This window comes from Octopus sinensis, linkage group LG9 (assembly GCF_006345805.1).
Source record: "Octopus sinensis linkage group LG9, ASM634580v1, whole genome shotgun sequence".
Lineage (NCBI taxonomy): Eukaryota > Metazoa > Mollusca > Cephalopoda > Octopoda > Octopodidae > Octopus > Octopus sinensis.
This window is the reverse complement of record NC_043005.1, coordinates 67,821,841-67,836,882: the sequence shown is the minus strand read 5'-3', so window position 1 is coordinate 67,836,882 and position 15,042 is coordinate 67,821,841. Positions and strand designations below refer to the sequence as shown.

Sequence of the window (15,042 nt, the reverse complement as noted above, 5' to 3'; positions counted from 1 at the left end):
ACACCAAACGAGCCATCCCCTACTCCCAGTTCCTCCGCCTCCGACGTTTGTGCAGCCGCGACCAGGATTTCGAGACCCAATCTCATACCTGGCCCGCCTGTTCAGACTCCGAGGTTACCCACCCATACTCATCTCTAATGCCCTCACCCGCGCCCGTCGCATCGACCGCACCACCGCCCTGTCTCCTTAAACCCCCCCCACCCCCCACCGCACCCCTTCCCCCTCCTTTTCCACCCCTCTACCCTACCCCTTCGTCGCAAGATACTACGTGCCTTCCGTCGCCTCCAGCTTGATCCCACAACCCGCCCCATTTTCCCTAACCCACCCCTGTCCTCCTTCAAACGAGCCCGGAATCTACGTGACCTCCTGGTCCACAGCACCCTCTCTCCTTCCCCCTCAGCCCCACACGGATCATTCCCTTGCTCTAGATCCCGCTGCAACACTTGCCCCTTCATCACCAACACCACTGCTGTCACCGGCTCCAACCGGCGAACTGTACGTATTAGGCACTCTTTTATGTGCACCTCGTCTGGCCTCATTTACTGCATTAAATGCAACCTATGCGGGATGCTGTATGTGGGACAGACGGGACGCCGGTTGTTCGACCGATTTACAGAACATTTGAGGGACGTTCGCCTACACTTTTTCTCTTTCTCTCCCGACGCACGCCACTTCCGCTCGGCCAGCCATTCCCTAGATGACATCTCAGTGGTGTGTCTCGCCCCCCACAATGGTCGTCCACTTTCTAGGCTCCACTTGGAGCAACGCTACATCTTCACCCTACAAACCACTACCCCACACGGACTTACACAGCCCCCCTCCTCCTAGGTTTTTTTTCCGGATAAACACCCCCCCCACACACACACACCTACCTACATCCCACACGCCTGTTCACACACACACATACGGATACACATCTACGTACATACATTCACACATTTAATCACACATACTTATAGACATACAAGCACACACTAACATACAAACCAACATGCACATACATACCCACATACCTACCATACCAACACACATCATACTTACACACACACACACACAGACATACACACATACATACACACATACATACGCACTACAACACACACACACACACATCGCACATACATACTTCACACACCTATACATACAACACACACACACATGCACACATACATGTACGCACACACACATACATACATACATAATACCCCATATGCACACATTTACACGAATGCACACACCATACACCTATTTGCACCCAGGCAGCCCCCCTTTCTGGTTTTGGTTGATGGATCCTCGGTTCCCGTGGAGCGGGTTGTTCGGGGCCCCCGCGCGCGTACGCCTTGGCGCGTGCTGGGGGCTGGTCGGCCCCATGGGCTTGCGTGTATTGTTTTGTGTGTTGTGTGTGTGAGCGTGCTTCGGGTGGTGGGCGTGCTTCGGGTGTGTGCGTGCGTATGTATACATACATACCCACACACACGCATGCATCCCTACCACACATACATACACGCACACCTACTCACACACCACATACACACACACACATACACACACACATACACACACACATACCCGCACACACACACACAACATACATACACACACATACCTACTTCAGACATACCACACACAGACATACACCCATACACTCACACTCACACGCATACACACACCACACATACACACGCACACGCACACACACACACACACACCTACATACATACATTACACTTGTACACACACACACTTACATTCATACACACACACACCGACACAGCCATACCTTTACTCATACATACACACATACCTACACACACACGCAAACACACACAGACACACACCCATATAATACGCCTATACCACACACACACGCCTACACACTACATACACACATACATAAACACACACACATACACATACACATCATACGCAACCCCATATACTTACACACATGCACACACACATACATACTACATACACCCACACCACATACACATACTTACATACTCCTATAACGCACATACATCACAGACCATACACACATACACCCTCACCATACATACACACATACTTACACACACACTCGCCTGAACGCACACACACATGCATGACAAACACCCATACAATCACACTCACATACACACACACCAACATATACACGCACACATACACGCACACACACACCTACACTCCCACACACATACATACGCACCTACATACACACACACACGCATACACACGCACACACACGCATACATACGTATATTACATACGAACACACACACCTGCAAACACATGCATACACATACACACAAACATACACGGACACACCCTTACATACATACATACATACACCTATACACACACGCCTACACACCTACATACACACACATGCATACACACAGACACATGTACGCACATACACACACATATACGCACATACATATATACCTACACACATGCACACACACACACACACATGCATGCATGCGCACGCGCAGTACGCATACATGCACACATGCATACACACACACACACACACGCACGTACACATACATACATACATACACACACATACATACACCCATACACATACATGCATCCTACACACACAGACATACACACTCACACATAAATACACACACACACACTCACTCACACACCTGCATGTACGCGCACATACATGCACATACACACACTTCCACACACACACACGCACATACATACACACTCATACACACACACACACACACACGGACATACATCTATACACACACATATACACACACATACTTACATACATTCATCGGACACACTGACACCCAGACATACACACAGACACACTCACACATCCACACACACACATACTTACACACACACTCGCAGGCGCGCGCACATACACGCTTGTGCGCGTTCGCGCACGCATACACACATGCATGCACCTCGCTCGTGGGCACCGACTAGATCTCCTGTTCGTATCTGGGGCGGGCGCGTGTCTTTGGGTTCTCCCACGCCTGTCGCCGCGGGACCACTCTTCCATCTTTCCCTCAGCTGCAGTTGTTTTTCCTTAATACCCCCCCTTTTTGTACACACACGCACACACATACACACACCCGCTCACACACACACATTTGCATACACACACGCACACACATACACACACCCACTCACACACACATTTGCATATACATATACATTACACTTACACACACGTCAAATTTACTTGCCATACATACAACTACGCACACTGGACACACACACACTACCACTCAACACACACACTGGCACGTTACATACGCCCTCACCCTTTCCCTCCTTCCCTTCTTCCCTCCTTCCTCCCTTTTTTTTTACCACTGACCACTCACTTGAGACTTGCTATGTCAACCACTGTTCGCCCTACCACACACACTTACATACAGACGCACGCACTAACATATACATATATTTTTTGCTTTTTTATCTCGCCTCACACACACATACACACACGCACACGCACACACTCACACTCACACATGCAGACACATCATTTTTGTTACCAACCTTCCAGTCTCCACTCTTTTGGCTTTAAAAACCTACTTTGCCCTTGTTATCCAAAACTTCCGGCCTTCAGCATGTGTACTTCGTAAACACCAGTCGCGTTTTTTTTTTTTTTTTTCCCTCTTTCGCCCACATCGGGATCTTTCTTTCTTCTTTCTTCCTTCTCGTATGTTTCCGACGAAGAGCTCCGCTCGAAACGTCATACCCTCCTTCCATTTTCCTGAGCGCCTAATAATAATAATACTGTAATTGTTCCACGTGTTGTTGTTTTTTTCTGTTTTCCCCGTTTGGATTAACCTTATATATATATATATATAATATATATATTATATATAATATATATAATTATATATAAAATTAAAATTAAAATGAGGGTTAAAAATTGGATATTAATTTGATAACATCAATTTTAACACCATTGGTCAAGCGTATAAAAAAAACTGAGGCTCAGTAATAGTATTACATATATGTAATTATAATATTACATATATATACTTATATATACTACATATATAGTAATATGTAATAGTATTTATATATGTAATACTATATATATATATATATATATATATATATATATATATTAATCAAAATAAAACATATATAAAAGAGAGAAAGATATATATATATGTGTATGTAATATAATTTTTCTGAATCTTCAGATTTTTCTATATGCTAGACCACTGGTTTTAAATTGATATTAATCAAATTAATATTCAATTTTTCACCCTTATTATTTTAAATATAAATATATATCTTTTATCAGTTACTTGTTTCAGTCATTAGATCGCGGCCCGTAAGATAAGTACTGAGGTCATGAATCGACCCCTGTACTAATTATTCTTAATTATTCTATCAGTTTTTTATGCCGAATTGCTATGTTATTGGGACATAAGCACACCAACACCGGTTGTGAAGCGGTGTAGTGGAACAAACAGAGATAGAAAAACACGCACGCGCTCGCTCGCACAAAAACACACACACACGCATGCACGTACACACGCGCATACACACACACTTGTGCGTACGCACACACACATATACACACATATATGACGGGATTTTTTCAAAACCTTTGACAAGGTTTTGGTCGGCCCGAGTTTATAGAAGAAGACACTTGCCGAAGGCGCCCGGAGCCATGTGGTTGGAAAACAAATTTCTTTCCGTACATCTACTCCTACATACATACGTGTATATATAATATATATATATTATATATATATATATCTACATATATATATTTACATATATATATTTACATATATACACATATATATATCTTTATAATATATCTCCATCCCTCTCTCTCTCTCTCTCTCTCTCCTCTCTCTATATATATATAATAATATATATATATATATATATACATATATACACATACATACATACATACATACATACATACATACATACACATACATACATACATCATACATATATATATATATAATATATATATATTTATATATGTAATACTATATATATGTATGTAATATAATTTTTCTGAATACACACACACGCTCTGTCTGTCTATCTATCTATCTATCTATCTATCTATCTATCTATCTATCTATCTATCTATCTATCTATCTATCTATCTATCTATCTATCTATCTATCTATCTATCTATCTATCTATCAATCAATCAAATTATCTAAACTACCGATTGATCGTTTGATTGATCAGAAGACTGACATTTGCGTCGATTTAATTTTTAATAAGCGTAATTTCTACCGTCACAATTACCGGAATATTGCTTCCTACGCCTCAACCAACTGCTTCACTGTTTTATTTATCAGTTAACTTCTGCGTTAATAATTTATTCATATTCAAATAGGCACGATCGTAGACACGAATATACACACATAGACATATATGTTCACACCGTGCACACATATACGCATATAGATATACATATGCCTCACGTACGTGTACGTACATCGATAGCGTCGAACAGACGCATTAATATTTGCCTGTAATTTCATGTACTGACACATATCAAGACGTAACTGAAATACATATACACCATTGCCTGTGTTTTGTAGAACATCGATTCAGCATAGTAAAAGCGACAATGAATAATTCACAGAAAGACATCTTAAGAAAGTACATAGGATTCTTGGCTCAAAATATAATATGGACAAACGATTTATGCAAAGAGATGGTCTGCCAGGATCTGCTTACTAATTCCATGATGGAGGATATCAAAGTAAGTTTAATACATATTAAATATCTAAATCTATCTATCTATCTATCTATCTATCTATCTATCTATCTATCTATCTATCTATCTATCTATCTATCTATCTATCTATCTATCTATCTATCTATCTATCTATGTGGGGGAATGTAGCAAAGATGGTGCGTGCGAGTGACGAAACCACTTTGAGCATGATCCTGTAAATCGTAAAAGATAGAGATAGAGAGAGAGAGAGAGAGCACTTTACTCTCATGTGTTTATTTCCTCCCTGCCTGAGGTTACCGTGGTCTTTTCTGTAGGCTTTTCTTTCCACGGATGAACCTAATCTTGTTTGTTACTTAAAAAAAAAATTTCTTTCTGTGATTTTTTTCCGATCTCTTTTGATTAAAATTTTACATTTGTTCCCTTTTTTTCTTTTACCTTTTCCATCTTCGAAAAGAAAAGCTCTACATTTGTATTTGTCCCCTCTGTGTCCAGCTCTGTGTGGCCAATAAAGAAAGTTATCTATCTATCTATCTATCTATCTATCTATCTATCTATCTATCTATCTATCTATCTATCTATCTATCCGTCTGTCTGTCTATTTTTGTGTATATTTATTTATTTATTTATTATTTTTATACATACACGCACATCTTTTAGTTCAAAACATTCCATTCAATGAACCCCGAGAGAGTTATGCAGAACATTAGATCTGAAATAATTCCTCGTTGAACTATTAATATTAAGCTCGACTTTTATTGGCAGAATCGATAGAGGGTCGGCCCCAAATAATGCTTTACGGTATTTGTTCCCATTCTTTACTTCCTGAGTTCAAACCCTACCAAGGTCAAATTTGTTTTTCCATCCCTCCGTGGTTGATGAAATAAATACCAGTCAAGTACCTGGATTTCTGGTATCAACTAATTATCACGTCTCAAAATTACTTTAATCCGAAACAATTATTCATGTTTCTACTTTAGATAAATTAAATGTCTTCTTCATGTCGTTCATCCACAGGAACATGGTTGCGATAATTCCGAGCCACGTTGCACTAAAATGAAAATTGACAGTGCACAAAATAACACAGTTCACAAACAGAATAGTAATTTAAATTGCACGGCAAGATATCAAAGTTTAACATGAACAAAAAAAGGAACTAAAATAGTATTTTAAAAAAGTCAAAAATGTCAGTTTGAACATCTCAAGTGGAAAAGTTATCAACAACAACAACAACAACAACAATCATCATCATCATCATCATCATCATCATCATCATCAAAAACAACAACAACAACAACAGCAACAGCAGTAGCAAAATGACGACGACAACGACGACAGTAACAACAAGGGGAGGCGCAATGGCCCAGTGGTTAAGGCAGCGGACTCGCGGTTGTAAGAGCGCGGTTTCGATTCCCAGACCGATCATTCTGAGTGTTTATTGAGCAAAATCACCTAAGCTCTACGAGACTCCGGCGGGGGTGGGGTTGAACCCCGCTGTAGTCTTTCACCACAACTTTCTCTCACTCTTTCTTCCTACTTCTGCCACAAAGCAGAGGAACCATGGTGTAACCCACTATGGTGTGGTAAACTATCAGAACCTAGTCTAGATTGCGAATCCTCTGTACCCCAGGATGGTTCAGCTCTCCATCCGTTAAACGCCACTGTTTACAGAATGAGGATAACAACGTAGCTTTCGCGCCCGTGCAAACGCCAGTCTATCGCTCGTGGTGGGCGGATATTCAAGTTGCCACACGCATTCTTAGTAGGTTAGAATAGGCTCGAATTGGAGATTATTCTTTGTGGCTAATGGCATGAGTCCAGATTGGAAGAAGAAGAAGGCAACAACAACAACAACAACAGTGACACATACATACACCATTTGTTGAGCAAAACATTTGCTTTACTTCACAAACCAGTTTCACGTTTGCTAGTTAACAAACGACATGGAATATTTGAATATGAATCATTTCCCGGACCAAGAATCAAAGAAAAGAAGACATGTTACGAAAATCGGCATCTTCCTGACCGACGTCTTTATACAGGAATGAGACGAGCAAAGAAAGAATTGTTTTTATCTACTTACTGGAAAAAAAAAGAAAAAAGGAGATTTCAGATACTCTCACAAGAACATTTTCGAGTCCCCAAAAAGAGCAGAGAATGTTTCCCAAAGGCACACGCTGAGCTATTCGTCTGTAGCCCGGTATTAAGGGAGAGAAATATAACGGTAAACGTGAAGGCTGACCCTTGCTCGCTGTCACCACTCTGTTACAATGTAGTCAAGTAGTTAGTGAAGGACTGTCGTGGGGCAATAAGTGATTAAGAAGAGTCAAGATTTCTTATGAATCCTTTAAAACCAAAGAGTCATACCGGAGATGCTCCTCTTCGTAAATGCTAAGCGAAATGCTTGAGACTCATTTTGCAGGGAACAATGTCAAAATGCAGCTCTTGCAAAAACAAGTAACACTTTGGAGTTTTTTTTATCCTGAAGAACCGGGAAAGATACAAATAAAGAAATATGACGGTGAGCAACAGATGCTCTGTAACAGTAACAGCAAACCCCAGTTCTCAGCCCACTATGGCTCCCAGTTCCAGAATTGGATCAAATCCCCATTAGCGCTAGAAGAGGTTCTACAAGGGTGCATTACTTATTTGAGACCTCCTCAAAAGACATGAAAATACCAACAGCCGATTCCGTTTATCAGTTAAGTCTAAAGCAGAAATCGACGCACCACTTTACTTTGGTAGGGGAGAGTGGCTAGTCTTTCGTAGTCAGGCAGCTGTGGAGAAAGAGGTCCTGTGGTGGAGTCTGAAAGGTTCGAAGACAAGCTTTTTTCTGTCTGGTCATGTTCTAATCAACCTCTTCAAGTACTTCTAGAAAAGAAGGGTGTGAATAGAGCGGATGGTGCTGCCTTCTGGTGTGTTTAACAAAATGTGATAACACTGGCAAAACTGAATGGCTTGCCCTGATCATGCTTTTGAAAATCGGAAGAATGAAACTGGACAAGGCCAGTTTTGATGTTTTGGACAGGGCAGAGTAATCTGGGCTTTTCATGAGATTTTTTCCTCTAATTAACTTAGGTAGTTCGAACTGAAGTAGAAAACAACGGTAAAGACCGTATAAGTCCTCAATAAGACAGTGACCACGATGAAGACTACATGAAATTCCCGAATTTCTGAAAAGTTCATAAACAGAATAGCAGAGATATGGTACAGTGAATATTGCTTTGATACTCTGATTACTAAAAACTAAACTGAGCAGCAAAACAAGAGACATTCAAATGACAGACTCTTAGTAAAAACAATTTATTCATATCTACAACTAAAGCAGACGTATCCTCAACATCTGGATGTGGGTTGTTTCTTGTTTTATCTTAAGTTGAGGATACTGACATGCACCTTTAAGTGTATCAAGTTCTAGTATAACCAGTGCACACAGGGAGGGACTCGGAGGGCTCGAATCCAACCCAACCAGTGGGTCCTCACCCACTGTGTCAGTGGACAACCCTAAATGTCTTTCAGTATAGGGGAGAGTTCACGAAAAAAACAACAAAAAAAGACGCAGACAGGTGTAGAAAACAAACAGATGTATTAGTATAACGCTCAGGAATAGAAAAAGTCTTTTAAGTTTCGAGCCTACGCTCTTCTTCAGAAAGGGACGTATACATTTTCTAAAAGTATTTTATTTAATAACTATTCTTTCTTTCTTTCTTTCTTTCTTTCTTTCTTTCTTTCTTTCTTTCTTTCTTTCTTTCTTTCTTTCTTTCTTTCTTTCTTTTTAATGTCCCATTTTTACATAAATGTTTAAAGTGTTTTCTTTGTTATGTCAAATATCATTTTTGTTTAGAAATATCAAAACGTGTAATAAATTCTTATGACATCATTGTATCATATGACATCACTGTAAATTAATCTATGTAATTTAATTATTTATTTCTTCATCCTTACTGAAATCACATAATCCTAACTTATGATTTTGTAATTAGATTTGTTTGTCCGGCTCCGGCTCCGGTTTTTATTACTTAATACTTAATAGTTTTCGTTTATTTTCTTTCCTGTTAATTGCTTTCACCAAACAATACTTTGTTCTAAACTAATGTCAAAGTTCAACTAGGAAAGTAAAAAAAAAATATATAAAAAAAAAAAACAGAAAAAGAAAAAAAATTAATTAGTCTCAGTATTCAGAATTCATATTGGTAACGTGTTTTATGAGTAATTACTCATATCTTTAGAGAGACTTGCTGTGGGCGTCCAATGCAATATTAATGAAGAACGAAAACGAAAAATAAAAAAGAAGCAGAATAAAAGGCCACATAAAAACAATACTACAATAGAAAGATAACGTAAAACCATTCTTGGATATCAATTATATATGACTCTTACCATAATATTTGTTTGATAGATGTTCTGACGCTAATCTGCATTATTGAATGTATAAATACATAAAATAAAAAAGAATGCAATAAAAGAAAGAAGCACCAAAAACAGTAAACAAAAGAGAATAGGAAAAAAAAAATAACGTAGAAAAATTGGCAAAATTCAGAGAAGTGTCATACCGTCACTTTGATGTTCGGTTCAATGATCTATTTAGTGATACGCATACATACGTGCCAACGTATAAATATGTACACGCACATATAACTGTGTATTATTTCACTTGTCTCAAGTCATTTGACTGCGGCCATGATAGAGCGTCGCCTTTAGTCGAACGATTCAATCCCGAGACTTATTCTTTGTAAGCCTAGTACTTATTCCATCGGTCTCTTTTGTCGCACCGCTAGGTTATGGGGACACAAACACACCACCATCGGTGTCAAGCAATGACAACCGATGGTGGTATGTTTGCGCCCCCATACCCTATATATATATATATATAATGTGAAATAGAAAGATGAATAATCTTGTTGTAGATTAATCAAAAGTTAACCGATACCTTAGTAGCAAAAATCACAGCAGTAAACAGCACGGTTGGAGGTACAACCATCTGGCGTTGCAACCGTGCGTTGGTGCGGATAATTGAAATTAAAAACATTATTGGTGAATTGAAGAAATGGAGCTGAACGCAGTTGAACAGAAATCGTTTTATTTCATTCTACACGTGTTTCGAAAGGCACAAATTACCAAAATCCGATTGAATAATGGGACCATATTGTGTCTTTCTCTTCAGGAAGAAAAAAGGAAATCCGTTAGAGAAACAAAAACAGAACAGAGGCGGAGCAAAAACCAAATCGAACTATGCTCCTAAGAGCCCATGGCGAAACTGTTTATCAGTGTATGCTGAGAACCGGTGGCTGAAGAATTCTACAGGTCAGGCATCGGTCAATCATGTGGTGAGGGTGTATATATGTTCTTAGTGACCGAGAATAAAGTTCTGACTATTTAAGGAATATGGATGTTTATAAGGGGCGGAAAAAATCTACTTAGAGACGTGTGTGTGTGTGTATACTGTTTTCTATATGTGTGTGTTGGCGTAGGGGTAGAAAACACTTTTTGTGTACGTGTGTGCGTTTGATCGTTCGGCTGTCAGTGGCTACTGCCGTGATAACCGTTGGGTGGCAGAAAGAAAAAAATATATAATATATTATGTTTATGTGTGTGTGTTCATCTAAGCCTGCCTTGTCAAGAAACCCCCCGGACTCAGATGTCTTCACTTATGTAGGGGCATCATCTCAAGATTGTCTTTGCGTGTCTCCAATCATTACGCAACTTTTCGGGACGTGAACAAGCGCCAGACCACGGGACTCAGTAAGCTAATATGGCGACTGAAGATACGAACTTAAGCTACAGGCTGGAATGGTCAATTTGTCGGTGGCCCTCCCATTTGATAGGGGCAGAAGACAGGTAACCTTTGTGTCTCCGAACTCTTCCATATTTTGTTTTGCCAGAGGCCGGATGGTAAACGGGCTCTTACAGTCGGCTTTTCGATGCCCCCATTGGCGGCGTTACACACTTATCTGCTTTTAAATAGCGTTTATAAATAATACCGGCACCCATAGCCCTGGTAACAAATTCTGAAATAGCCTTTAAGATATCTACGATTATCCACTGCAAGGGGAATTACTCCTGTAAGACAAACGGGGCTTGGTTTTTTCACAGCGGGGGGTTTCCTTGACAAGGCAGGCTTAGATGAACACACACACACATAAAACATAATATATATATATTTTTTTTCTTTCTGCCACCCAACGGTTATCACGGCAGTAGCCACTGACAGCCGAACGATCAAACGCACACACGTACACAAAAAGTGTTTTCTACCCCTACGCCAACACACACATATATAGAACAGTATACACACACACACGTCTCTAAGTAGATTTTTTCTCGCCCCTTATAAAACATCCAATATCCTTAAATAGTCAGAACTTTATTCTCGGTCACTAAGAACATATATACACCCTCACCCACATGATTGACCGATGCCTGACCTGTAGAATTCTTCAGCCACCGGTTCTCAGCATACACTGATAAACAGTTTCGCCATGGGCTCTTAGGAGCATAGTTCGATTTGGTTTTTGCTCCGCCTCTGTTCTGTTTTTGTTTCTCTAACGGATTTCCTTTTTTCTTCCTGAAGAGAAAGACACAATATGGTCCATTATTCAATCGGATTTTGGTAATTTGTGCCTTTCGAAACACGTGTAGAATGAAATAAACGATTTCTGTTCAATCTGCGTTCAGCTCCATTTCTTCAATTCACCAATAATGTTTTATATATATATATATATATATATATATATATATATATATACACATATATATGTATATATGCACGATAGGCTTCTTTCAGTTTCCGTCTACCAAATCCACTCACAAGGCTTTGGTCGGCACGAGTCTATATAGTAAAAAACACTTACACAAGGCGCCACGCAGTGGGACTGAACTCAGAACCACGTGGTTGGGAAGCAAGCTTCTTATTACACAGCCACTCCTACGCCTATCTCATTCTGTCTAATACATACATACATACACACACACACACGCACACACACACATACACACACACACACACACACACACACACACACACACATATATATATATATATATGTATATATATATATATAAATTGAATGGAGACAAGAAATGGAACGAGCCGACAAATCGAAACGAACCTGACGCGGGGCGCTGTCAGACAATAATGTGATAATTAAAAATATATGCATACATACAAACATATATGTACGTACCTACATCTACATGTATATATAAATGCATATATAAATAAATATACGTAAGTACAGGACGCCACAACAAGTCATATATATATATATGTGTGTGTGTGTGTGTGTGTGTGTCTGTGTCTGTATAAAGTATGTACATATTTGTATATATGTATATATATATATATATGAATAAATGGAGTTTAACGCAAGTATAATTCAAATACTTTGACTTCCGACACATGTTTCGAAGATATCACTGATATTATTCCAAAGGAATAAATGGCGTAAAACAATGTAATCTTCTTTTGAGGGAAGTGAAGAAATGAAACTCGTCAATAAGACATTTTAACAGAAATGAAGAATTTTTTGATAGAATGAATTGATCCCAGTACTTATTTTTTTCAAAGTCTGGTACTTATTTTATCGGTTTACGGGAACGTAAACATACAAACACCGGTAGTCAAGCGGTTATGGGTGGAGACAAATACGGGCACAAAGACACAATGGGCTTCTTTCATTTCTGTCTACCAAATCTACGCAGAAAACTTTATTTGCTCCGACGCTAAAATAGGTGCCACGCAGTGGGGACTGAACCCAAGACCAGGCAGTTGGGAAGTAAACTTCTCACACAGCCATGTCTGCGTCTATGTAGTTATATATGTATATATACAGTAATCCCTCGACTGTCGCGGGTGCTAGATTCCAAACCCCCGCCCCGCGATAGGTGAAAATCCGCGAAGTAGAAACAGTATTGTACTGTATACTTTTTAAAAATTATATCTTAATTTGTATATACTTATTTTATTATGAATGCAAAACTACACCACGGAGGAATCGATGTAAGCTTAAAGAATAAACCGCGATAGATGAACCGTGATAAGTAAACCGCGATAGGTGAGCCGCGATATGGCGAGGGATTACAGTATGCAAACACATATAAGTATGTTTCTGTGTGTATGATTTAACAACTGTGTTGGGCACACGTTCGTTAGATCGAAGGTTCGATTATCGGGTTGGGCGGCGTGTTGTGTCTCTGAGCAAGGCAATTTAATTCTCATTAATTCCGTCTCCGCAGTTGAAAATATGCCCAGGGGCTAACGGAATTTAATCTCTCGCAATCTTTTACAATCTTACCTCAATTCATACTCACAAATCTACATGTTTACATGTAACATAATCCAATTCTTAAAGGCGCGGTCAGATTAACCCAGGAATATTTTCTCTCTCTTTCTCTCTTTTCCTTGTAATGATCTCTGTCATAATTTGACATCTCACACTGAACAAAATGAATATTTTTTCCCAGTGAACTTTTGCTGTTTCTTTGTATCCACAAACATTGTCTTTGTTGCACATAGTCACATCCTCTTCTTGATTAAATTTCTTTTTTCAGCTGCGCACATCTTTTATTCCAATGAGTTCTAAATTCAGTCACATGCAAATGTTACCCAGTAACTTCATCAGAGATCTACTATCAACAAATTATTCTTTTTGTTTACACAATAGCGTAGACATAGAGTTTCATGAGAAATAAAAAAAAGTGTCACGGATAAGAATACATTTGAACTATTTTCTATATTATGGAGTCAATTTTTATATGACACATAGAAAGAAAATGCCATTTACAAATTGCATAGTGAACTGATTCATCTATACTTTATACTGATGAAGCATAAGTATACAGAAACAGTTTGCTTATAGATACATAGATATAGAAGAACTAGGAAATACTGAACACATTTAAATGTAATTGAGTAAGCATAACATTAAAAAAAACAACAAACAATCAATTCCTACTTCTCTTTCTTCTCTCTATTTCACATAAAAGAAATGACGGATCAGCGAACCCATTTGATAAATAAAATTTATCTTTAGGAAGCTCATGAAGATTACATAATGGCTGATATCAAGGGAAAATTTGAAAGATCTTTTCATACCACCTGAATTCACCACCCCCACACGTGTGTGTGTGTGTGCACGTGTGTGTGTATGTGTGTGTGTGTGTGTGTGTGTGTGTGTGGTGTGTGTGTGTGTGCGTTTACGTGACCGTATAGAAATGTCTTCACTGATTTGGTAACAGCAATGAAAAAACTCTATCGAATGAAAATTGGCACTTTAAATGAGAAAATATTGGCTCAAATGGGACGTAACTTCTCTACTACGAAAGTG

The 15,042-nt window shown here is 39.1% G+C and overlaps 1 protein-coding gene across 2 annotated transcripts in view; it reads left to right on the top strand.

Moving 5' to 3' along the window:
- LOC118764868 overlaps positions 1–15,042 on the top strand; it is a 407,716-nt gene that overhangs the window by 3,561 nt on the left and 389,113 nt on the right. Inside the window, exon 2 of one of the 2 annotated variants that reach the window (XM_036506025.1) lies at positions 5,580–5,743. In XM_036506025.1, coding sequence (XP_036361918.1) covers positions 5,609–5,743 — 135 coding nt within the window. In that variant the 5' untranslated portion in view covers positions 5,580–5,608. Of the gene's footprint in view, positions 1–5,463; positions 5,744–15,042 lie in introns of those variants that run through there. The other variant, XM_036506024.1, reaches the window with a different exon arrangement.